This window comes from Peromyscus leucopus, chromosome X (genome assembly GCF_004664715.2).
Source record: "Peromyscus leucopus breed LL Stock chromosome X, UCI_PerLeu_2.1, whole genome shotgun sequence".
Lineage (NCBI taxonomy): Eukaryota > Metazoa > Chordata > Mammalia > Rodentia > Cricetidae > Peromyscus > Peromyscus leucopus.
In genome coordinates this window covers 15,868,683-15,894,869 of record NC_051083.1, presented here as the reverse complement: position 1 = coordinate 15,894,869, position 26,187 = coordinate 15,868,683, and the positions used below count along the sequence as shown (strand labels likewise).

The 26,187-nt window shown below is 47.7% G+C and overlaps 1 protein-coding gene across 2 annotated transcripts; it reads left to right on the top strand.

Moving 5' to 3' along the window:
• The first annotated feature begins 1,017 nt into the window (after nucleotides 1–1,017).
• Slc38a5 (solute carrier family 38 member 5) lies at nucleotides 1,018–9,788 on the top strand. 2 transcript variants are annotated; one of them, XM_028881326.2, is made up of 16 exons: nucleotides 1,018–1,138; nucleotides 1,430–1,483; nucleotides 1,569–1,644; nucleotides 2,175–2,290; nucleotides 2,389–2,462; nucleotides 3,142–3,234; nucleotides 3,343–3,421; nucleotides 5,685–5,767; nucleotides 6,121–6,179; nucleotides 6,313–6,441; nucleotides 6,628–6,707; nucleotides 7,309–7,409; nucleotides 7,625–7,740; nucleotides 8,437–8,581; nucleotides 8,672–8,775; nucleotides 9,366–9,788. In XM_028881326.2, the coding sequence occupies exons 1-16, from the start codon at nucleotides 1,116–1,118 to the stop codon at nucleotides 9,465–9,467; spliced, it is 1,434 nt and encodes a 477-aa protein (XP_028737159.1). In that variant the 5' UTR covers nucleotides 1,018–1,115; the 3' UTR covers nucleotides 9,468–9,788. The 2 variants fall into 2 exon arrangements, with proteins under 2 accessions (XP_028737159.1, XP_028737158.1); XM_028881325.2 differs by having other exon boundaries at nucleotides 1,042–1,138; nucleotides 1,427–1,483.
• The last annotated feature ends 16,399 nt before the right edge of the window (nucleotides 9,789–26,187 follow it).

Sequence of the window (26,187 nt, the reverse complement as noted above, 5' to 3'; positions counted from 1 at the left end):
AAAGTATGGTTGCCTATACAATGACACCAGTTCATATAGATGGGGAAAATCTCAAAAGGCCTCCCTTGTAAATGAAGTCACAATTGCTACTGGCAGTTAGTGGCTGCTGAAAGAGGGAGAATCGGTATTCCTCAGGGATGAGCTCCCCAATTGGTTATGCAATACCCATGGTCAGTCCTAAAAACATATACATTCAAGCAACACTAAAGAGACTCAGCAGGTTGTATTTATATATGTATGTATGCATGTAACAATAATAATTAGAGGAAAACAGTAGAGATAATACATGAAAGCCGAAGGAGGGCTTGGAGGTAGAGGAAGGAAAACAGTGGGAAGCAGAGCAGGATATGGTAATAGGGAATGGAGACGATCAAAGCATATTTCCTATGTATATGAAATGTTATAATAATGAAAGCCACTATGCTGTACAATGTATAAATGCTAATTAAAAAAGGCCGAGTTCCCAGCTTTGGATGGGGATTGCAAAGACACTCTCACCCTGAGAAACCCATGAGGACCTGGGAGGGGGACTCGGGGCTTGTTGGGAGCTCATTACAGGTGGGGAGATGTTCAAAGTCTTACTGGTTTCTGAGGCACCCCAAGCCCAGAAAGGGTTTCAAGTCTGGAAGTATCTCCTAAACTCTTTTTCCCAGGAGAGGAGAGTTTAAGAATTGATTAGGGAGTCCTAGAAAATTCCTCTAGAACCTAGAAGGGAAGTTCAATGGGAGTCCCTAGGTCAGTTTTTTTTCTTTGTAGTCCTGAGGATTGAAAGCGCTCCACCACCTAGTCACACTTGCATGCGGACGGGCGGACGGACGGACGGACGGGTCAGTTCTGTCCCAGGAAGAGGGGCACTTCGGTTTTCTTCAGTCTCTGGTGAAGAGATTCACAACTGGAGTTAAGAGCAGTTTGCAGCGCAGGGGCTGGGGTCTCTAAGCTGGGGGGCAGGGCGGTGCTCGGAGGGGTGGGGCACACAGGTGACACGTGTCCCTGCTTAGAGCCAGCCCGAGGGAGGTGGGGGCGGGAGATCAGGGACAGAAAGAGACAGAAAAAGGCACACAGCGTGTGAGAGACAGAGCCTGCCGTGTGGGAGGAAAGTCTGTTTCCTACTCCAAATGGCCATTTCATGTGCTGTGGGGTGGGTCTCTCTGTATCTTTCTGTGTCTCTCCCTCCCTCGATTTATCTCTCTTTGCCTTCTTTTCTCCGGGTCACTCTGAGAGGCTGTTTTCGTTTCTCCTCCCCTGATCTTCATCTCTCTCTCTCTCTCTCTCTGCTACCTTTCTCAACTCTCCATTTTCTCCGCTGCCCCTCATTCTCTCTGTTGCGGTTTGTCTCTCTCTCTGACCAGTCGTTCTGCCTTTCCACACTTTCTAGTCCCTTTGATCCATTCCTGACCCTCCTACCCCCTCCTTTTTCTCCCCCCAGCAGGATGGAAATGCAGGATCCAAAGATGAACGGAGCCCTCTCTGCGGGTGCTGCGGGGTGAGTGGGGGGACTCCAAGGAGGCAGGCTTGTGGGAAGAGATCTGGGTTATCTTTTCACCAGCCTGTTTTCCTGCCCTATCCAGCTACAGGCAGGAACGCGAGGGCTTCTTGCCTACCCAGGGCCCTACTTCTGGGAGGAAACCTGTCCAGTTCATGGATGTAAGTGAGCCCACAGGACCTGTTCAGGTCTCCCCTCCCCTATTTAATCCCAACTCCTTCTTCTCCCTAGCTGCTCCCCTGTCTAGCTATCTCCCTGCCCCAGGTATTGGCTCCTTAGTCGCTGCCATCTCCAGATACTCCCTTTCCCCGAGTACTCACGCTCAGGCTCTCTCGGTTGCCCAGTTTCTCCCTTCCCACCTATTGCCCCTGCCTACTGAGTGTCTCCCTGAATACTCTTTTCTGCCTTGTGCCCCTAGCCATTCTCCTTCCTCTACTGTTTATCTCCTCAGCACCCCCCTTGCATTTCCAGCCGCTCCCTCCATTCTTTCTCCTAGTTTCCCTTTTCTGAGCTCTTTTTCCAGTTTCTTCCCATTAACTCTCTTTCTCTTTCCTCTTGCTTCCCATCACTCCTCCTGGATGTGGCCCGTCCCCAGCTGCCTTAACCTTCCTGCCTTTCCCTGGCTCCAGTCTAGTCTCTTGTCCTATTTTCCCTCTCCCGATGTGTACCGGACTTTGCCCCTTGCCAACAGTTTGAGGGGAGGACATCATTCGGAATGTCAGTGTTCAACCTCAGCAACGCCATCATGGGGAGTGGCATCCTGGGGCTGGCTTACGCCATGGCCCACACGGGAGTCATCTTCTTTCTGTGAGTCTATAGGTAGCCTTTGGGGGGGAGGTGGTCAATGGTGTGGAGGGCTAAACGGGAGGCCTGGGCCAAGTCTGAGCGATGCCCACCTATTGCAGGGCCCTGCTGCTGTGCATTGCCCTCTTGTCCTCTTACTCGATCCACCTGCTGCTGACCTGCGCCAGTGTTGTAGGTGAGACTCCCATCCTAGGTCCCCATTCCTATCTCCTCCTCTGTGGACCTCGGACTTGAGATTCCCATCCAGACCGCAACGCAGACCTTGAGCTCCAGACCCAGATCTGCTTCCTTGATGTCTGATTGCAACTCAAATCTGACTCTGGATGTAACCACTCTGACCTCAGACTCCAAACTCAGCACCCCAGTTCCCACACTCAGCTCTCTGTATGACAGATTCCATATTTAACCCCAGTCCTCAGTCTTTATCTGGGCTCCTAGATCATCACCCCCCCCCATTCCCAATACCCATCCCTTAGTCTGGGCATCAGACCTTCCCAACCAGACCTAAGACTATTACATTCTACCTAACTCCCATCCCTCAGTCTTTGGGTCCTCTTAACCTGGAAACTAGCTCTGAAATCCTCAGACCCCTGATTCCCATGGTCCCGGGATTCTCTCCCTCCATGATCTCAGGACATAGCCTGCCTCTCAAACCCCAACACCTCGCCTTCAGCCTTTAACGTCTCCCTGGCCTCAGATACCGTCTCCTGGATTCTACTCACAAATTCTACCCTGAACTGCACAGTCCTCAACTCCAGCCTCGATCAGTCACGGCTGAGTTACACCTCTCTCATCTAACCTGACTTTCCCAAACTCACAGGCTGTTCTTTCCTGTCCCCCCCTCCCCTTCTCAGGCATCCGAGCTTACGAGCAGCTGGGACAGAGAGCATTTGGGCCTGCCGGGAAAGTAGTGGTGGCCGTCATCATCTGTCTGCACAATGTTGGGGGTGAGGACTGGGGAGGGTCAACTAGGGGGAAGAGGGTAGAGTGAGGTGCACTTTTCCCAGGGTGGGCTGGGGGAGGGGATCCTGATTAAATATTCTCCATCTGCTCAGCTATGTCCAGCTACCTGTTCATCATCAAATCTGAACTCCCTCTGGTTATTGGCACCTTCCTGCACATGGACCCTGAGGGGTGAGTACACAACACCTCCCTGGCTGACCTGGATTCTACTTGTGGGTTCCAGCAATCATCTCCAACTCTGTGTCCACCTGGCCCCCAGGTGCTCGGTTTTGAGACTGCTGCAGGTTAACTGAGACTGACTACGATTCCTATGTATTATGAGTCAATATTACATGTGACTGTAGTTCACCATAGGACTATGGTGAACCATGTGCTGATTTTGAGACTTCTTCAGGCTCCTTCTGGCCGGTAGCTGTCTCCGTATGCCTGGTGTGTGCTGATGCTTGACCATATGTGTGTGACTGTCCAGATCCAGTAGCCGTGGACTCTGGATTTGACTCAGTGACTCTTGTCCTGGCCGATTCTCTCTGGCCAGCCATGTGATGGATGACAGCTGGGTCCTGTATGCTGCAATTGATCCCAACCATATGTGGTTGACACTTGGCTACTCTCCTTGCCCCTGTTTAGCTGATTCCGGGTCCCTCGGGCTGCTGGGCTCCATCTCACTCTAAATGTGTGCTTGCTGACTCTAGTGGGGTTTGTGTATCGTGTCAACTATGTGCGCTCCGTCAACTCCATCTCCGTGTTTGCCTTGGTGATTACTGTGTGACAGACCCTCTCAGGCTGTTTGTGGTGCGCTCAGGGGTGGTGACTGGGGAAGTCCTTTTGATTATGGTTGCAACCATGTGTATGTTCAGACTGTTAGAATCCACATTCACACTCCTGGCTCAGCCTCCCAGTTATTTTCTACACATACACCATGCGATTCCAGGTGTGTTCATTTGAGCACACAGCTGTACTTTTCTTCATTTGCATACATCTTTCTGCCTCTACTTATTTGTATTTTTTTAATGTGGATAGAACCCAAGGCCTCGCGTGTGCCAGGCAAGTGCTCAGTCACTGAACTACACGCCCCCCAACTCCCTCTGTATACTTTTTGTTGTTGTTTCGAGATAGGGTCTGTCTATATAGCCCTGGCTGTCCTGGAACTCACTTTGTAGACCAGTCTGGCCTTGAACTCACAGAGATCTGCCTCTCAAGTGCTGGGATTAAAGGCATGTGCCATCATGTCTGGCTTTCTATTATACCTTTTTGAGACAGGGCTTTATTCTGTAGCCCCCGGCTGGCCTGGAATTTGCCTTGGCTTCTCAAGGGCTGGGATTACAGGTGTGCACCACTTGCCCAGTGCCTCTGTATATTTTGACATACAGATTTGTATGTTTAGGGACCAGTTCTTTTTTCTTTTTTTTTTTTTTTGTTTTTCGAGACAGGGTTTCTCTGTGTAGTTTTGCGCCTTTCCTGGAACTCACTTGGTAGACCAGGCTGGCCTCGAACTCACAGAGATTCGCCTGCCTCTGCTTCCCAAGTGCTGGGATTAAAGGTGTGAGTCACCACCGCCCCATTTAGGAACCAGCTCTTACTGCTTACTCTTACTCCACTTAGTCCTGTGGACTTCGATGTGCATTGTGGTTTTGTTAGGTAAACTCCGGGATAGTTTTATGTGCCTGCCTGCCAGTTTTAACTAAGAGTTTGGTTTTTATTATCTGTATGTATCCTGTGAAATGGTTGGTTTGATTCTGAGGCCATCTGGATATGACTAGGTATGTCCAAGTTTCCTTTTTTTCCCACCTCACTGGGCTTGAAACCTGGGGCCTTTGTACATGCTAGGCAAGTACCTCACCAGTGGAAGACATCCCCTTGCCATATCAATTATACTTAAGTGCCATTGTCTGTGTAACCAAGATTTACTCTATTCAATTCTGTCTATGTGATAGGAAGAGAATCTGTGAATTCCTGGAACATAGCAGACACTCAATAAAGGGTATATATGTTGTATGTGTGTGTTCTTGTGCATGTGCACATGTGTGTACATACGTGTAAAGGCCAGGACTTGGTGTCAGGTGTCTCTTCTATCTCTCTACCTTGGTTTTTGAGACAAAAATCTCTCACGGAACCTGAAGTTCACCAGTTAGGCTATACCAGCGTGCCAGTACGGCCGCAGGCTCCTCCCAGCTCCGCCTCCACAGGGCTGGGGTTACAGATGTGCACTCTTGCACTTAGGGATTTTGCAGGAGTGCTCGGGATCCCAACTCAGGTCTTTGTGTTTGCGTAGCAAGCCCTTTAGCAACTGAGTCGTCTCCTCAGCCCTAAGTTTAAAAACTATTGACTCAGTTTACATATGGTGGCCCCAGAGGCCAGAAGGGAAAGTCAGCACTGAGGTGCAGGCATTCGTGAGCCATCTGATGCGGGTCCTGGGGTCTTCTTCTCTCCCCAGGGACTGGTTCTTGAAGGGAAACCTCCTCATCATCTTGGTCAGCTTGCTAATCATCTTGCCTCTGGCTCTCATGAAACACCTGGGTAAGGAGCCTTCCTGGCTTGGTCATTGGGTGGCAGGGTTAGAGCATGGGAACTAACTAGAAAAAAAAATTATTTTATTTTTATTTTAGTCCTGGAGGCTGAGCCCGGGGCTGCACACAGCCTAGGCAAGGACAGTACCACTAAGCTCTATTGCCAGTCTGAGAAAAAAAAAAAAGACATTTTCAAGGGTTATGGAACACTGAGGGGGTGGGGAGTGCTTGTTTGATTTGGGTTTTAGTGGATTCGTAGGAGTTTTCTCTGGAGGGAGAAGGGATACGTGCGACAGAGTACAATTTTGGTGTTTGGTGTACCGGGTTCCTTGACTCCCGAGCCTCTGTTATCACTTCCTGTAGGCTACTTGGGCTATACCAGCAGCCTCTCTCTGACCTGCATGTTGTTTTTCCTCGTTTCGGTAAGTCAGAGAGGACATGAAGTGGTGGGGGGTGGGGCGGGCGGGCGGGCGGGCGGGCGGGGGCGGGGAGGGAGTTTGAGACACTAAGGCAAAGCCTTCTTTGTGACTTGGCTTCCTTACTCGGGACACCCAGGTCATCTATAAGAAATTCCAGATTGGCTGTGATGTGAGCCACAACGACACAGCAGTGGAGGGTGGACAAGCGCCCATCCAGGGCTTTAACAGCAGCTGTGAGGCCAAGCTCTTCACAGTTGACTCCCAGGTAGGTATGCAGGCAGGTAGGAGCTTGTACCACACTGGGCCCTCTCGTCTTATCCCGACATTTCATTTTTATTAGAGTCCTGGGCTTTGGGGGCTGTGTCATGTGCCCTACTTCGAAGGGAATGGGGAGAAGGGGATCCCCAGTACTCCGGGGATTCTAATTCTATGTTCATGGACCGTTCCCCAGATGTCTTACACAGTCCCTATTATGGCTTTTGCCTTTGTCTGCCATCCCGAGGTGCTGCCCATCTACACAGAGCTGTGCCGGTGAGTAGAGAGGCATGGTGACGGGCCATCGAGAGGGGGCAGTAGCCATAATGTCTGGCCGTCTCCATAGCAGCCCTGGTATGGTCTCCTGAGGGTGGCTGCTTGTGACAAGGGAGGGATTTGGAAACCCCAGGGACTCAGAGCAGTGACTGTTCACTGATTGGATTTAGGTAGTCCACTCTTTTAGTGTGCAGAACAAATGCGCATGAACAGAGTTGGGAGGCAGGGAACAGAGGAGTAGATAAAAGAGGTGATCAGCAAAGATGAGGTCGAGAAAGCAAGGACGATCAGATGGCTGGAGAGAGACAGGAGAACAGAAGGGAGGCAGGACTGGAAGTTTTGGAGGATCAGACAGACAGGGGCAGTAGAGATGTGAGATGGGGAAGAGGCAGAGATGGTCCGATGGGCGGAGCTATAGATGGACAGATGGGGAGGCTTGGTTAGCTCCACAAGGGAGGCAGAGCTAGAACGTCAGTGTGTACCAGCCGAACACTGGCAGACCCTGGAGGAGGGAGATTCTGGAGGGTGGAGGCCAGTTTTGGGGGACCTGGGACAAAGTCAGGGGCATGAACATGACAGTTCCATGACCTGTTCACTTCAGGCCCTCCCAGCGCAGGATGCAAGCTGTGGCTAACATGTCCATCGGGGCTATGTTCGTCATGTATGGACTCACGGCCACCTTTGGATACCTCACCTTCTACAGTGAGTGGGCTGGGGGCTGTGGTTGCGTGTAGAGACTGAACCTGGGCTAGGGCAGGAGCCGCTGAGCTTTTTCCCCTCCAGGACCTTGGGTTCATCAGTTTCCAAAGGGAGAGTGAGCATCGTGTGCATAGACTTTATCATCGTGTATGTGTGTCATGGTCTCTGGGCTAGTGAGTCCAGTGTTGCTGCATCTTGTGTCCCCTCGCATGACCCAGGCACTGTGAAGGCAGAGATGCTGGAAATGTACACCCAGGAGGACCTGCTTATTCTTTGTGTGCGTCTGGCTGTACTGCTTGCGGTGACCCTTACCGTGCCGGTTGTACTTTTCCCTGTGAGTGGGGCCGAGGAGGGCCTGGGGAGTGAAGGGATATGGATGGATGGGCAGAGGGAAGAAACATGGGCGTTTTGAAAGAAGGTGGAGACAGGAGCAGATGGGTAGATGGAGGAAGCGGAAGTAGACACACAAGAAAGGGCCTGGTGATCAGAGAAGGCAAGAACAGATGGTAAGACAAAACGGGACACGTGGCCAGGGATGTAGGTCAGTTTGTAGGGTGCTTCCTAACATCCATGAAGGGCTGGGTGAGATCCCTAGCACTGTGTAAACAGTACAGAATGGTGCATGCCTGTAATCCTAGCACTCGGACGTAGAGGCAGGAGGATTAGGAGTTCAAGGTCATTCTTAACGACATGTTGAGTTTGAGGCCAGCCTGGGCTACATGAGATCCTATCTCAAAAAACCCACAAGCAAAGGAGGGACATGGTGGTAGAAATAGTCAGTGATAGAGTCAGGGCACAAGGATAGTTAATGGTCAGATGGGGAGGTGGAAATGGCTAGAAGAGACAGGAAATGGATAGAAGAGACATGGCTTGTCGGGGTAGAGGCATAGATACCTGGTCAGACAGGCTGGAGATAGATAGTGGGATAGGAAATCAAGGATTTTGGACAGGGTGGAGACAGAGGCAGGATCACATGCCAGAGGGACAGCATGCGAGTCCTGACCCCTGTCCTGCCCTTTCCTGGCTGCAGATCCGCCGAGCCCTGCAGCAGCTGCTCTTCCCAAGCAAGGCCTTCAGTTGGCCACGGCATGTGGCCATCGCCCTGATCCTGCTCATTTTGGTCAATGTCCTTGTCATTTGTGTGCCAACCATCCGAGATATCTTTGGGTTTATCGGTCAGTATCTTTAAGCCCAGTTCCTTGCCCTATCTAATATGGGGCTTGCCTTCAAGCTTAGGTCGATTGCTGTCCCTTTCTGTCCTTTAGGGTCTACCTCAGCCCCTAGCCTCATCTTCATCCTTCCCAGTGTCTTCTATCTGCGTATTGTTCCTACTGAGGTGGAACCCTTATTTTCCTGGCCCAAGATCCAGGTGAGTATCTCAGGAAAGAGAGCTGGGGAAAGAGATAGCATTCTGAAGAGGGACCGCTTGCTCCAAGATGGCTACAAATGAAAGGAACATTATCGAGATGGGGTTGGGAGAGGAAAGAGCATCCAGGAAGAGGGACAGATTGTCAGGAAGCATGGAGGTGATTGCCTTAGGAAGGGCTAGAGTAGACAGAAGCCAAGCAACATTTGGGAAGAGAGAGAGCACTCTAGAAGGGACTGGTTGGCTGAGCTTGTGGTTCAGTTGCAGCAGGCTTTCCTAGCATTTGTCAATCTCTAGGGTCTGTCTCGAGCACTGCACCGTGGGAGGGGCTTGTAGAGAGAGAGAGGATTCTTCAGAGAGATGAGGGGGCGCTACTGGGGAGAGAGGCAGGGGCCCTCTGAAAAAGAAACGCGGGGACTTCATTTCCAGAAGGTTCTGAAAAGATGGAAGAGATGCTTACTTTGAGGGACAGGGAGAATAGAGGAGGGCCAGAAATGGAAGGAGCTTTTCCTGTAAGGGGTTCAAGATCATTCTCTAGACCGCTTTGGTGGGCGATCCTGGCTAACTCCACCCTTTCTTCCTCTTGCCCACAGGCCATGTGCTTTGGCATCCTGGGAGTCCTCTTCATGGCCATCAGTCTGGGCTTTATGTTTGCCAACTGGGCCACAGGCCAGAGCCGTATGTCTGGACACTGACCTGCATGTCCTGCCTCACTCAGTCCCCATTTTCCCAGGCATGTATATGAAGGAGTCCAAGTCACTTTCCTGAAGAGGATGTGGAGGTGGCTGGTCTCTATTACATTGCTGTCAGAGATGGGGACAGTAGAAGCTGTAGAGTAGTCCCCTTCCTTCTCCTTAGTATCGCTTTACACCCCTTGCCATCCCCAGGAGAGGAGGGGCAGGGGGGATCAGGGCCTTAGAAAGATTTTTACCCAACACACTCCTTGCTTCCTGGATGAAGCTGTTTGTCAGGGTTCTCCTGGAGCTAAAAGGAAGAATAAAGATGCTCAATGGCAACCCTGGTCTGAGCCTTGTGATATTTCTCAAAGACTTATTGGAAGAAACCTGCCCAAGTTAAGGCAGGGGTGAACTGAGACTGTGAGTAGAACTGCGCTCTTTCTCAACTGTTCCCTCTTTTCTCTATTCTTCCAGTGACTCGGCACTCAACCCCATCACTCGCCTATTTACTTACTCAACAGTGGTTTGTGAGCTTGGGAATATAGCAGTGAATGTTCTAAGTGTCAGAGATAGAGTCACAAATCAAACAGATCATAGTGCTTAAGTACAAGAGAGAAAAAGGGGCCAAATTTGGTCTATTTCCTACTTCTGGGTGGCCCTTGAACTAAGGATGTTTTGCAAATTTCTAAAATATTGGAAAAAAAATCAAAAGAAGAATATTAGTTTCTAGTTTGGCAAGATCTCTCAGCAGGTCAATGCACCTGCCACCAAGCCTGACAAAGTGAGTTTGATTTGGAAGGAGTGCACTGACTCCCACAAGTTGTCCTCTGACCTCTGCATGAGTGTCATGGCACTTGTGCGCATGCAAATACATGCACATGCATGCATGTGTACGTGCACATCTCAAAAGGAATCAATAAACGTTAAAAAATGAACACCATTTTCCTGACACTTGAAAATTGCAGGAAAGTCACATTTCAGTGCCTGTCCATTTTTGTTTGAACATGGTTAGTTGCATGTGTTTGTGGACCGCTCATGGTTGTTCGTGCAGAATTAAGGAGTTGCTTAGGAGACCATATGGCCTTCAATGCCTACGTTATTTACTCACCTGCCTTTTCCAGAAAAAAAAAAATTAGCTGAATGCTGACTTAGCGGAAGGGAAGAAAAACATCTTTTTTGTTGTTGTTTGTTTTAGACAGGGTCGCACTATGTAGCCCTGGCTGTCCTGGAACTTACTGTATAGACTAGGCTGGCCTGGAACTCACAGAGATCCACCTGCCTCTATCTCTGCCTTCCAAGTGTTAGGATTAAAAGCATATTCCACCATGACTAGACTTTTAAAAAGATTTAGGGACTGGAGAGATGACTTGGAGGTTAAGAGCACTGGCTGCTCTTGCAGAGGTCCTGAGTTCAATTCCCAGCAACCACATGGTGGCTCCCAACCATCTGTGATGAGATCTGGTGTCCTCTTCTCTCTGATGCTCTCTTCTGTCATGCAGGCAGACATGCAAGTAGAGCACTTATATAAATAAATAAATCTTAAAAAAAGGTTTATTTATTTTTATTTTTTCATTTTTTGAGGGGGTGGTTCGAGACAGGGTTTCCTCTGTGTAACAGTCCTGGCTGTCCTGGAACTCGTAGAGATCCGCCTGCCTCTGCCTCCCTAGTGCTGGGATTAAAGGTGTGCGCTGCCACTGCCCAACTCTATTTTTGTTTATTTTTTTGTATATGAGTGCCTGCATGTATGCATGTGCACCATATTCATGCTTGCTGGCTATAGAGCCAGAAGAGGGCACTGGAGCCCCTGGAATGGAGCTACGTACAGATGGTTGTAAGCTGCCATGTGGGTGCTGGGAATTGAACCCAGGTCCTCTGGAAGAGCAGCCAGTGCCCTTAACCACTGAGTCATCTCGCCAGCCCCATTAAGGATCATTCTGAACACTGAAGCGAATGACCATATATGCGATGTTTGGAGTTGTTGTATGAGGAGCCCATCTGGGAGGCTTCACTCCAGAGGGGCCAGGGAGCCGGGATCCTAGTTTGGATAGAAAGAGTAAACCTCATGATGGTTTTAGCAAAGACTCTCCCAAGCAAAGGCCACAGCAAGTGCAAAGTCCCTGAGGCATGCACAGGCAGGGCAGGTCCGAGCATGAGTAAGGAGTAAGGAGGAACAAGCATGGATTTATAGGGGCTGATTTCACCACAGCTTTGTCAAGAATCCTGAGTTACAAAACATATCATTGACTATCTAATAGATCAAAATGATATTGCTGTTACATTTTCAGATGCTAGGTGACATTTATCCTCCCAGATGATTTATATATATATTTTGATTATGATTTATGATTATAAATATATATATATTTTGTTTTTTCGAGACAGGGTTTCTCTGTGTAGCTTTGCGCCTTTCCTGGGACTCACTTAGTAGCCCAGGCTGGCCTCGAACTCAGAGAGAACCGCCTGGCTCAGCATCCCAAGTGCTGGGATTAAAGGCGTGTGCCACCACCGCCCAGCCGATTTATATTTTTAATATTTATTGTGCCAAGAATAAAATCAAAGGCTTGATATCTGCTAGGTGAATACTCTATCAAAGCTATATCCCAAGCCTCCCCAGTAATCTTTATGCATACATAGGCCACTAGTGATAAATAATATTTCCCCCCCATGTGATGGTTGATGTCTTAGTTAGGGTTTCTTTCTTTCTTTCTTTTTTCAAAACAGGGTTTCTCTGTATAGTTTCGGTGCCTGTCCTGGATCTTGCTCTGTGGACCAGGCTGGCCTCGAACTCACAGAGATCTGCCTGGCTCTGCCGCCCAAGTGCTGGGATTAAAAGCGTGTGCCACCACCGCTTGGCCTTAGTTAGGGTTTCTATTGCTATGAAGAGACACATGACCACGGCAACTCTCATAAGGAAAACATTTCATTGGGGTGGCTCACTTACAGGTTCAGAGATTCAGTCCTTTATCATGATGAGGAACATGGAGGCATGCAGGCAGACACGGGGCTGGAGCTGAGAATTCTACATCTTGCAGGCAAGGGGAAATCGATTAACAGTCACACTGAGGGAAGCTTGAGCAAAAGAGACCTCAAAGCCCACCCCCACAGTGACACACTTCCTCCAACAAGGCCACACCTCCCAGTAGTGCCACTCCCTTTGGGGGCCATTTTCTTTCAAGTCACCACCGTTGGTTTTGTCAACTTGATGAGATTTGGAATCGTCTAGGGGACACACCTCTGGGTTTGTCTGTGAAGGTGTTTCCAGATAGGTTTGAGGAGGAGAGACCCACCCTGAGTATGGATAACAGTCTCCTCATGAGATGAGGCCTCGGACTGAACCAAAAAGAAAAGGAGAAAGCAAATGGAGCACCACATCCCTCTCTCTTTCTCTGCTTCCTGACTGTGAATGCCATGCCACCAGCCCTTCGAATGCCTTCAGGCACGAGAAACTGTACCTCCCCCGAGTAAACCCTGCCTTGAGTTGATTTTGTCACGACAGTGAGAAAAGTCAATAATAAAAGCCCCTTTTCTACATTTTTCATTTTCTCAGATAATTCTCACCGTGTTGTTCAAGTGTGTTGTGAGTGACTGTCCTCTCAGCCAAACGACAGCCATCTTGGTGCATTCAGCTGTGCCTCCCCAACCCTGTAAAAAGATCCCCCAGCTGGGCTTGTTGCCAGTTGGTGTATCTCCCCCAACCCTGAGTATCCAATCGCTCCCTACCGCATTGGCAACTCTGAATATGTCCTGGGGTATATAGACGCCAGGGAAGGCCATAAGGGGACTCATCTATGTGGCTCTGGGGGAAGCCCTCATCCCTGATGGGTAAGGCTTTCCAGGCAAGGTTAGTTGGGGAAAGAATACCCACACCCCTGGAACTATATTCTGTAAGGAAGCCCAATAACTTACTGGTTCCCCAGAGTGAACTTGAGAGGAATCATGCCTCAGTTTGTCACTGAGACCTTAGGAGAACGGATAGACATTGCTTATGTCTCCTCTGGGAAGGAATTTTGGCAACAAGGTTGGTCTCAAACATCTGGATTCAAGGGATCATCTTACACACACACACACACACACACACACACAATCACAACCACACCTCTCCCTCTCTCCCCTTCCCCTTCCTTTCGTTTTCTCTCTCTTCTGTGTTTTTTAAACTGTTTCACCCTGTAGCCCAAGCTAGCTTTGAAGTTGTAGTGATCCTCCTGCTTTAGCATCCTGAGTGATGGGACTACAGACATATGCCACCATGCCCAGCCTCTCCCTCTCTTTTTATCTATGTATCTGTCTATGTATGTATGTATGTATATGTATGTATGTATGTATGTATGTATCTATCTATCTATCTATCTATCTATCTATCTATCTATCTATCATCTATCTATCATCTATCTCTCTATCTAGTTGAGACAGGGTCTCATGTAGCCTCAGCTGGTCTCAAACTTGCCACGTAGCCAACGCTGATCTTGAGTTCCCGGTACTCATTCCTTAGCCTCTCAAGTGTGGGCTTTCCAGGAGTGCACCACCCTGCCCGGCGACATGCTCCCTGTTCACTCTTCTTTGATCCTTGCTGCCACTAAACACAAGGTCTCCATGACGATTTGACCCGAGTCTGGTGATGGGGGTGTGTGGGGGGGGGCAGGGAGGGTAGCTTCTGTGTGTCAGGCGCACCAATTGAGCATTTGTTTTGTATAATTTCTGTTGTGAACAGAACCCAGGTGGGATTTTCTTTGTTTGTGTCATTGAGTTTTAAAGTTTGCTAAGGGAAAGCAAGGTTCAAAAAAGTAAGAACAGATTAAAAAAAAAAAAAAAACGAAGCTTGCCAATACAAAGTAATAATACCAAGAACTAACATATAAAGAGTAGCCAAGCCAGACCAGGAGGCACAGGCTTGTAATTCCAACTATGTGGGAGGCTGAGGAGGTGGATCAGAAGCCCAAGGCTACTTGGGCCACAGAGCAAGTTTAAAGCCAACGAAGCGATTTAATGAGAACCTGTTTCAGAAACAGAATGTTGCATCTTTTCAGAAATAGAAAGGTCTGGAGCTAGAGCTCACTGAGAGAGTGTTCATGTAGCTACTATGGTGAGGCTTTGAGTCAGTCCTAGTATCATGCACACACAATGAAGAATAGCCCAGAATTTCCTTATTCGGTGCTGGACATCAAATCCAGCACCGTGCGCACAGTAGGCAAACGCTCTGCCAATTGTGCCACACCCCTAGTTTGCAGCCCAGGAGGTTTTGAAAATAAGAATGACATAGTATATATTATTTAAATTTATTTATTATATATGCAGCATGTATGCCTGCAGGCCAGAAGAGGGCGCCAGATTGCATTATAGATGGTGGTGAGCGATCATGTGGTTGCTGGGAATTGAACTCAGGACCTCTGGAAGAGCAACCAGTGCTCTTAACCTCTGAGCCATCTCTCCAGCCCCCATATATTTTTTTATTAATTAAATTTATTCATTTATTTTATGTCCTGATCTCATGGGAACCTATTCTTTTTTTTTTTTTTTTTTTTGGTTTTTGGTTTTTTGAGACAGGGTTTCTCTGTAGCTTTGGAGCCTGTCCTGGACTAGCTCTGTAGACCAGGCTGGCCCCGAACTCACAGAGATCCACCTGCCTCTGCCTCTTGAGTGCTGGGATTACAGACGTGAGCCAACACTGCCCGGCAAAATAAATCCTCCCCCCCCCCCCAAGAGCTGAGGACTGAACCCAGGGCCTTGTGCTTGCTAGGCAAGTGCTCTACCACTGAGCTAAATCCCCAGCCGGAACCTATTCTTATACTGGGTGGTCTTGCCCGGCCTTAATACAAGGGGAGGAGCTAAGTCCTACCTCAACTTGATATGCTATGCTTTGTTGATACCCAGGAGAGGCCTGCGCCTTTCTGAATATGGCATATTTGCCCTAACAAATACTGAAATGTAGCTTAAAATTATAGTCAAGGGGCTAGAGTGGTTTGTTAAGTTAAATAAGGGTCCCTCAAAGATACTCATATCCTAATTCACAGAACCCATGAACATGTTGAAGAGGAATTGAAGTTGCATGGGTAATTAAGGTAGCTAAACCTTAAAATAGTGAGATATGTTGGTTTATCCTGATGGTTCCAATGCCACCATCATGGTCTTTATAAGTGGGATGTAGACAATAGCCTGAGAAAGACGAAAGAAACAAAGCCAAAGAAATGTTATGGTGTTGGCTTTGAAGATGCAAGATGAAAGTCACGAGCCCAAGAAGGTAAGCAGGAAATGTTTTCTTTGGAACACAGCCCTACACCTTGCTTTTAGTCCAGAGAGATTTGTGCTGGATTTCTGAACTACAGAAATGTAGGAGAATATATTTATGATTCTTTAGGCTACGGAATATGTGACAATTCTTTACAGCTGCAATAAAAATGGAATACACATATAAACAGATCAGTTAGTGAAACAAATAGGAAGTTAAGAAACAGGCTGATCTATGTATGAAACTTCAGCTTGCATTGCCAAATAGTGGGCAGAGGATGGATTTCATGATTAATGATTTTCAACACGTGCTTGTCTGTCTACAAAAATTTAAATCCTTACCTGACATCACGAAAATATCAAATTTAAGAAAAATTAGAGGTTTAACTGCCAAAGGTACACTACAAAGTAGATGGAGGGTGGGTATGGACTTGCATGTTTGTAATCTCAATCTTGGGGAGGCAGAAGCAGAACAATTGTGAGTCTATGTGGCTAGCCTGGGCTACTTAGTGAGACCAACTCTCGTAAAACAAAACAAAACATAGCCAGAAACTTAGCAAAATATAACAATTTAGTATGAGTACTTCTTGACATGACATAAAGGCTACAAACAATAAATCAGATATATTTTAAGATCTGAAAATGAAAGTGCCATTGAAATCAAAGGACATGCTAAGCTACTGCTTAAAGGGCAGATTTGGTGGGAAGGAAAGAAAGATGTAATAGATGAAGAGTATCTGTTCATGTGCTAAGAGTGCTTGCCCAGCATAAATAGGTCTGGGTTTGATCCTCAACCCGCCATCAAAACGGTGAGATATGGAGGCTGGAGGATCAGATATTTCTCAGCTACATAGTGAGTTTGAGGCCAGCCTGGGCTACATGAAACTTTTTCAAAAAGAAAGTAACTTCCTAGAATATAACAACAAAGTTATTATGTACTAGTAAGTAGGTATCATAATGGCATAACATACTTACCCAATTGAATGTTAAAAATACGTTCAAGGGTCAGAAGAGATAGACAGCTCAGTGGTTAAGATTACTGGCAGCTCTTGCTGAGGGTCTGAGTTTAAGTTCCAGGACCCACTGGGCAACCCAAAACTGCCTGTAACTCCAGGTCTAGGGGATCTGATGCCCTCTTCTGGCCTCTCTGTGCATAGACATAAATGCAGGCAAAACACCCACACACATAAAAAACATTCAGTGAGATCTCCGAATAGAACAAAAGACGAAGAAACAAAGGATGAAAGGGAAAGAAATCCAAAGGGAATGGACAGCAGACCCCAGAAACCTCAACATTCATCGAAAGGGATTGTTCCGACAAGAAGTATAAAAAGAAAGTGGAGAGAAGGCACTACTTGAAGAAATAACGATGTAGAATGTTTTGAACTTGGCATGAATCTTTGAGGGCTGGAGAGTTGGCTCAGTGGTTAAGAGCACTTGTTGTTCTCGCAGAAGACTGTGCTTGATTCCTAGTGTTCACATGGTGACTCACAATCATTTGTAACTCCAGTTTCAGGGCATCCAACACCCTCTTCTGACCTTATCAGGCATCAGCCATGCATGTGGTACATGTACTTGTATGCAAACAAAACACTCATACACATAAAATAGAAAAATGATGAAAAAGAGACATGAATCTTCAAACTGAAAAAAAAAAACCCAAAAGCAAAAGCCAAAAAAACAAAAAAAACAAAAAAACAAAACAAAAAAAAAACACCCACCAAATCTGAGCATGATCTTCTCTGTGTGTCTCTTTATCCCTGTCCCTGTCTGTCTGCCTGGTGGCTCACTTCTTTAATCCTGGCACCTAGAAGGCAGAGGCAGGAGGATCTTGGAGTCCAGGCCAGAGTCTGGTCTACAGAGTGAGTTCTAGGACAGGCAGGACTATATCGAGAAACCCTGTTTGGAAACAAGCAAACGAAAACAAACTCACTACAAATTGTGCAGAAAAGGCCTTCTGAGTAGAATGGCCCATTAGGCGCTGCCCCCACGTGATGCAGTAAAAGAGAATGAGGATAAGAAGAGACTCCATCCCGAGGAGGGAAAGAGGCAGAGCAGTGGAAATCCACAGAGGGGGTGGGTGATAGGACCGGTGGGGAGTGTGGAGAAGCTGAAGGACAACTCCTCAAACAGTAGCTGCATCAGCCCTCGCCATGCCTTGCCCGGTGGGATGGAGACATGCAAGTCTCAAGCCACAGGCAAGCCCTAGTCTGAAGACACTGGCAGTGCACACCCACAGGACAAGCTCACAGCTCTTGCAAGACGCGAATCTAGTGCTGAGTTTTGGTGAGAGTCTGGGGACAGATCAGCAATGTAGAGGAATCCCATTCTGTCACTCCCTATAACTTGGAGAACTTTTAGGGTACCATCTTGAAGGGGAACCTACTATCTAAACCGATCTGTCAAGTCGCCACAGACCCAGGATGAAAGAGCCATGAAAGACGGTTATGGAGAACAGGAGCTGACAAGCCAATGCCTGGAGGCTTAGTTCAGGCAGCAAGGTGTACTGGGAGGGGCCCTGCCCTCAGTGGCTCAGAGCCAATCTCATTCCCTGGGAATAATTTCGGAGTTGGACAGCTTTCAGCCTGAGGTCAGTGGTTAGGCCAGTCGCTAGAACCACTGATTTGCAGTGAGACTCACTGCTGTAGAGACTGAGTGTGCTGAAGCTCTCGCAGGCTACTTCCGGTCCACAGCGGCTCAGGCTACTTCCGGTCCTCAGCTCCAGCAGGCTCATTAGTACCTAGTCCTATTTGCAAGTATGGGGACAGGTTTGCTTGCAGAGATCTTAGTACTGTGCTTGCTTCCCCAGCTCTTGACATGCCTGGGGACTCCCCCAGATAGAACATTAGCCGCCCCAACCCACAGACTGCAATGCTGAGTGTGCCCAGCAGAGGTCTCTGGTATGTCAAGAAGGAAAGATACTAAAGTAAGGAACGTTCTGGTGGGCATCTGACATTTGTCCTACACTGGCTCAGCAACAGAACCAATCATAGGAAAGACACGCGTCTACACCTTCAACTGATCCCCTCACCTGCATGTCCCTGTCTGACTCCAGTTTTTGAAGACGCGATAAAGAGCTGCTTGCTACAAGGCTTCATTTTGTCCGTTTCCTTTTTTTGCCCCGTGTGTCTCCCTTTTCTTTTGACTCTCCTTTTAGTAGTGTTTTGACTTTTCTGTCAGTTTAAGACGAGTGCCCTGGCGGGAGGCTTGAGAGACAAGGCAGTGAGTAAATACTTGATTGTAAGCGCAGAGAGCTGAAGACAGAGCTGAACCCACACAGTAGAGCGAGAGAACCAACTCATATAAGTTATCTTCTGACTTCCACATGAGTGCCATGGCACATTCAGGTCCACATACATGTGTACACACAAAAGTGCACACACACCCATATACACAAAATAAAAAATTTATTGAGAGTCAGGTGTGGTGTGTAATCCTATAATCCCAGCACCCTGGAGTTGGGGTAGGAGGATCAGAAGTTCCAGGCAAGCTGAGGCTACATAGGGAGTCCGAGCTATGATTGGCTGTACAGTAGAATCAAATACAAAACCCACAAAAATCAACAATTGAAATAGCCAACTAACAAAACAAACAAACAATACAAAATCTGTTGAACTGTGTACAGTGGCCCTTGTACATCTGGAATCTGAGACAGGAGTTTGGCAGCAGTCTGGGTAAACTTAGGGAGCTTCTGTTTGAAATAAAATATTCATGAAGAGGACCTAGGGTGCATATGATGGTTGATTTTGATTGTCAACCTGATCGGACACAGACATGACCAGAAGATTACTAATTGTTTCTATTTCCAGAGATAAATAGACGATACAGCCTCTGATTTAATCAATGTATTAATCTCTTAAAGGATTCATAGCATTTCATTTTAATTACAATATCTAATACAATATAAATGCCACACAGATGCAGCACTGAGGAAATAATGACACGAACCCCCCCCCACTTCCATCTCATGGATGGGCCTCTTTCTAGTTTCCTGGCTTCTACTTACACTTAATCCAACTTAATTACACATATTTAACATTTTAGGAGCTAGCGTCTGTAAATTATTCCTTTCTCCTTCCTTCCTTCTTCCTTCCTTTCTCTCTCTGTCTCTCTGTCTCTGTCTGTCTCTGTCTCTCTGTCTCTGTCTGTCTCTGTCTGTCTCTGTCTCTCTCTCTGTCTCTATCTCTCTCTGTCTCTCTGTCTCTGTCTTCTCTTTCTCTCTTTCTCTTTCTTTCTTTCTTTCTTTCTTTCTTTCTTTCTTTCTTTCTTTCTTTCTTTCTTTCTTTCTTTCTTCACGACAGGGTTTCTCCATGTAAAGGTTCCTCCTTTCTTGGCTGTCCTGGAACTCGCTCTGTAGACCAGCTGGCCTCAAACTCACAGGGTTCTCCTGAGTGCTGGGATTAAAGGCATGCATTACTACAGCCCAGCTTACTTTCATTTTTTAATAAAATTATATGTCTGTGTGTCTGTGTGTGGGGTATGTCCATGTAGCTGCAAGTGCCTTCAGAGGTCACAGGCAGTTCCATGAAGCTGGAATTACAGGACATTTGTAAATTGCCAAATGTGGGTGCTGGGTATCAAATGCAGGTCCGTGGGAAAAGCATTATGTGTTCTTAAGCACTGAGCCATATCTCAAGACCCAGTATTTGTTTTTCTGAGACTTGGTTATGTCACTTAATATAATATTTTCCATTTCCATGGTCTCTTTTTTCATTAAACTCTCCCACTCTCACAACTGAATTTAGGTTCCAGTTCTCTGAGGACAAACAGGTGTCTCTCACAACAAAGGGCATCTATCTCCAAGGCCCTCACATTCAGGGTCGAGGGAGAGAAAGAACACAGAGGCCTAAGTCAGCCTCACAGTATCTCAAGGACAAACCCAGCAGTCCCTTCTGAGTCATGGCCAAGCTTGTGCAGATGTGTCCAAAATGGTAAGACTAAACCTTGGCCAATTAAAATAATACTAGTGGGCTGGAGAGGTTGCTCAGTGGTTAAGAGCACTGACTGCTCTTCCAGAGGTCCTGAGTTCAATTCCCAGCAACCCCATGGTGACTAATAACCACTTGTAATGAGATCTGGCGCCCTCTTCTGGCCTGCAGGGACACATGCAGGCAGAATACTGTATACATAATGATAAATAAATAAAAGTACACTAGTGTAACTGCTGCTTGTGTGAGATGACCTAACTGCCCCTCAAATTCCCCTTAGATGTGCTTAAAAGGAGCCTGCATGTCCCTCTCAGGGTCATTGTCATTTTGTACAGGTGTCAACCTTGCATGCATGCTGGAATATTAATAAATGCTCTTTGCTTTTACATACTATTTGAGTCTGTGGTCTTCTTCAGCTCGGACCTTAATATGTGTGTGTGTGTGTGTGTGTGTGTGTGTGTGTGTGTGTGTGTGTGTGTGTGTGTACATATGTGACTTGGATTTAACTCTATATATGTGTGAAATGTAAGCAGATTCAACTCTGTGCATATATGTGCATATAACTTAGATTCAACCATTGTTTAGGAAAACACCTTTTTTCTTTTAGTAAAACATGTTTTAAACAGCAACCATGTGGCTCTCCTCCATCTTGGCTGGTGACCTCATCAGGATGTAGGTGGCCACATGGCTGGCACCCATTTTTACTGAGGTTAAAGAGTGCAGATCATGTGACACTTCTTAGTCCTAATGAGCTCTCTGTTCAGTGTATCTCCTTCTAGATTAAGGAAGCAACAAGTCTCAAATATTTTGAAATAGTATGGACTTTTGTATGATGAGAGAAATGTAAGGTTAGATTTTGTTACAACATACTGTATATGTGACTTAACTCTGGTTTAGAATATACTCTATCTGGTGATAAAATATAAGGTTATAAAGGTTTATTCAGATTAACAAAAGCTGACTTAGAGATTTACACCTAAGTACTTATGTCTTTGCCAAGTGTTCAACACCAAGCTTCTAGAAAACTTAGATAAGCAGCAACATATATTTGATAAATAGGATACATATTCTATAATGGAGATTCTGGTCCCCCTAGAGGGTCCTTTTCCCAGGGTTGGGCATTTGGGCAGAGCCCTGCTTGTCAAGGACAGTGCTGGCCTCGGGAGCCCTCAGTTCATTCTCGGGCCCCACCCCAGCTCACAGGCCCCCTTTTCTCCTGTTCCCATCTGGCTGTGGGGATCTTTCCCCTGTCGCTTTTCCTCACCTTCTCAGGAGACAGCCTTAGCAGTTTGGAACAAACTTGCTCTGTTCCCCCCCCCCCAACGGTATGGCTATTTTGGTTTCCTTACTGAGACCATTATCTACGATTAAAAAGTTTTTCTGGGCGGCGGCGGCGGCGGCGGCGGCGGCGGCGGCGGCGCATGCCTTTAATCCCAGCACTCGGGAGGCAGAGCCAGGCGGATCTCTGTGAGTTCGAGACCAGCCTGGTCTACCAAGTGAGCTCCAGGAAAGGCGCAAAACTATGCAGAGAAACCCTGTCTCGAAAAACCAAATAAATAAATAAATAAATAAATAAATAAATAAATAAATAAATAAATAAATAAAAGTTTTATTTTGCTATTAGAAGAGCTTCAATTCAAAACCATTTTTTTTTTTTTTTGGTTTTTCGAGACAGGGTTTCTCTGTGTAGTTTTGGTGCCTGTCCTGGACTAGCTCTGTAGACCAGGCTGGCCTCGAACTCACAAAGATCCGCCTGCCTCTGTCTCCCGAGTGCTGGGATTACAGGCATGCACCACCACTGCCCGGCCAAAACCATTATTTTTAAGGCTAAATATAACAGGGATGGAACATAAAGTCCTATTATAAAAGCTACTAACTTATAGTAAACAGTTAAGGATAATTAAGGAATTCAAGTTAATGGTCAGTCACCTTAAACAGGAATAGAACATAAAGTCCTATGCTGCTGTTAAGGAATACAAGTTAATAGTCATCTCATAAATGATCAAATTCTTTAATTGTAGTCATGCTAAGTGTTAATATAATTAAGCACAGGGATAAGTTTTACTTAGTCCCCTGTATATGTTTTCAAAGTTAAGCTTAAAACAAGTAACTAGAAATAAGCAAAGTTTGTCTATTAAGGTAGACCTAATAGAAAGACAGTCCTTGCCGCCAGGCGGTGGTGGTGCACGCCTTTAATCCCAGCACTCGGGAGGCAGAGGCAGGCGGATCTCTGTGAGTTCGAGGCCAGCCTGGGCTACCAAGTGAGTTCCAGGAAAGGCACAAAGCTACACAGAGAAACCCTGTCTCGAAAAAACAAAACAAAACAAAACAAAACAAAACAAAAAAAAAAAAGAAAGAAAGAAAGACAGTCCTCAAATGCTACGGAGATCTGCAGAATGTGGCGTATAAAGTGTTTAATAAAAAAGCTTTTCATGATAGAGAGACATGTCAGCTCCTAGCAGTACCCCTATTTCCTCCAAAAAATGATGGATGGGAATAGAAGAACCTCTGTCTGGAGCTTGCTTTAAATGTTGCAACACTGGCCACTAGGCAAACAAACAAACAAACAAACAAACAAAACAAAACAAAACAAAAAATAACAACAACAACAAAACCAAACAAAAAAACCCCTGCTTTTCACCTCAACTGTTGCCAAGACCCTGCACAGACTGTGGACAACAGGACACTGGGGAATCGATTGCCTTGCTTTGCCTAGACAAGGCAAACTGCCCCCCACAACCGAAGTTCCTATTCCACAGGAAAATATGTCAGATCTTCTGGGCCTGGCAGCCAAAGGCTGATGACCCCGGTTGGTTGTCTTCCTGACTGATGGGGTCTTGGGGGTCCCAGAGGGTGGCCGAGTCTCAGAGTTTAAGCCTCAGATGGGGGTGGCTGTTTTCCAGCCAGTCTGGGCCTTGGATGACCTAGAAGGCTACCACTGATCTGAGATATGGGGGTCTCCGCCCCTGTCTGAAAAGTTAAGCATGGACAGGGTAAATGTTTAACCACTAGCCAGCGCCTTGAGGGCCTGGGGCTACTTTCAATCTCCAGCAAGGGCTTTGAAGACCCCGGGTGGCTGACATCCCCCCCAGACAGGGCCTTGAGGAACCCAGGTGGCTGACATGGAGGTTCTAGCAACTGTCTGAGCAGGTAAGCATCAGGCAGGGTAGCTGTTTTCCTGCCAGCCAGAGCCTTGAGGATCCCAGGTGAGATTCATCCTGCCAGCCAGGGCCTTGGGGGTCATGGTCAGCTGGAGGATGCCTGAACAGTTAACCATCAGTCAGGGGAGACTGTCTTCTTGCCACCCAAAGCCTTGAGGACCGCAGGTGGCCTCTTCCTGCCTCTCAGAGCCTTGGGGGTCCCAAAGTCTAGCCAGCAACTGAGCAGTTACTCATCATGCATGGATGGCGGAATCCGACCAGCCGGGTTCTTGGGCTTGAGGCCAGTTAATATCTGTCTGAGCAGTGTCTGAGTAGTTAAGCATGAGGTAGGGGGCAGCTGTCTTCCCGCCAGCCAGAGCCCTGAGGAATCCTGGTGGCTGTCGTCCCACAAGTGGGGGCTTTGAGGTTCCCAGCCAGCTGGACCTTGTCTGAGCAGTTAAGCATCAGGTAGAGGTGGCAGTCATCCTACCCGCCAGGTTCTTGAGGACCCTGGGTGGCTGGCATCTCACCAACAGGGCCTTAAGGACCGAGGGTAGCACTCTTCCCACCAGCCAGGGCCTTGGGGTGCCGGAAAAGCTAGCACCCTTCTGAGAAGTTAAGCATCAGGCAAGGGTGGCTGTCTTCACACTAGCCCGAGCCTTGAGGACCCCGAGTGGCTGTCTTCAGCCTGATGAAGCCTTGGGGGACCCGAAGGCAGGACGAGTCTGAGAGGTTAAGCTTCAGGTTGGGGTGGCTGTTTTTCAGCGAGACTGGTCCTTGGAAGTTTCGTCCGGTTAGCACTCATCTGAGGATTCATGCATCAGGGAGGTGTGGCTGTATCTCCACTAGCCAGAGACATGAGGAACACGGGATACTCTCATTCTCCAGGCAGGGCCTTGAAGACCCCGAGTGGCTGACATGGCATTGAGGAACCCGGGTGGCTGCCCTCCCTACATTCGGAGATATGGGGGTCGCAGCACGTGTGTGAGAAGTTAAGCATCAGGCAGGGTAGCTGTTTTCCTGGCAGCTGGAGTCTTGAACCCAGGTTGCATTTATTTTGCCAGCAGAGAACTTGGGGGTAACAGTAAGCTGGCCCATGTGAGAGCAGTTAACCATTAGGCAAGGGAGAGAGTCTTCTAGTCACCAAGAGCCTTGAGAACCACGGGTGGCCTCTTCCTGCCTGTCAGAGCCTCGGGTGTCCCAAAGGGTAGCCATGGACTGAGCAGTTAAGAATCATGCATGGGGGGCTGGAGAGATGGCTCAGAGGTTAAGAGCACTGACTGTTCTTCCAAAGGTCCTGAGTTCAATTCCCAGCAACCACATGGTGGCTCACAGCCATCTGTAAGGAGATCTGGCGCCCTCTTCTGGCCTGCAGTCATATATGCTGTATACATAACAAATAAATCTTTAAAAAAAAAAAAAAAGAATCATGCATGGATGGCTGGAATTCCACCAGACACGGATTTCAGGGTTAAGACCAGCTAGCATCTGGCTGAACAGGGACAGAGTAGTTAAGCATAAGGAGGGGGTGGCTCTGATCCTGCCAGCCAGAGCCCTAAGGACAGCTGGTGGCTGTCATTCGAGCAGCCGGGGCCTTGAAGACCCTGCTTGGCTATCATCCAAACAGCCAGGGCTATGAGGACCCTAAGTAGCTGTCATCCCAATAGCAGAGGCCTTGGTCTTCCCAGCCAGCTGGCTCTTGTCTAAGTAGTTAATCATCAGGTGGAGGTGGCTGTTATCCTACCGGCCAGGTCCTCGAGGACCCTGGGTGGCTGTCATCTCACTACCCAGGGCCTTAAATGGACCCCAGGTGGCTCTCTTCACACCAGTCAGGAACTTGGGGTTAATGAAATGCTAGCACATGTCTGAGCAGTAAAGCATCAAGCAGGGGTGGCTGTCTTACCAATAGCCAGGGCCTTAGAACCCGAGTGGCTGTCTTCCAGCCTGATAGGGCTTTGGGGATTCCGGAGGGTGGCTGAGTCTGAGAGCTTAAGCCTCAGGTTGGGGTGGCCATCTTTCAGCAAGACTGGGCCTTGGACATTCCCACCGCCTAGCAACTGTCTGAGCATTTATTCATCAGGCAGGTGTGGCTGTCTTCCCACTGGCAATAGCCATGAGGACCCTGCTTGGCTGTTTCTCTGCCACCTGGAGATATGGGCGTCTGCGACCCTTTCTGAAGAGTTAAGCATAGTGCAGGGTAGCTGTTTTCCCACCAGCCAGAGGCTAGAGGGCCCCAGGGTACTTTCATTCTCCAGCCAGGACCAAGAAGACCCCGAGTGGCTGACATCTTCCTAGACAGGACCTTGAGGAAACCGAGTAGGCTGTTTTCCGGCCATCTGGGGACATGGGGGTTCCAGTACCTGTCTGAGCAGTTAAGCATCAGGCAAGGTAGCTTTTTAACTGTCCCAGACAGGGCCTTGAGGAACCAGGGAGTCTGTGTTCCGGCAA

Coding starts and splice junctions, on each gene's coding strand:
- Slc38a5 (XM_028881325.2), top strand. CDS start 1,116: ATGGCCATTTCATGTGCTGTGGG. Junction 6,442..6,627: donor TCTTCACAGTTGACTCCCAG/GTAGGTATGCAG, acceptor ACCGTTCCCCAG/ATGTCTTACACAGTCCCTAT. Junction 8,582..8,671: donor AGATATCTTTGGGTTTATCG/GTCAGTATCTTT, acceptor TCTGTCCTTTAG/GGTCTACCTCAGCCCCTAGC.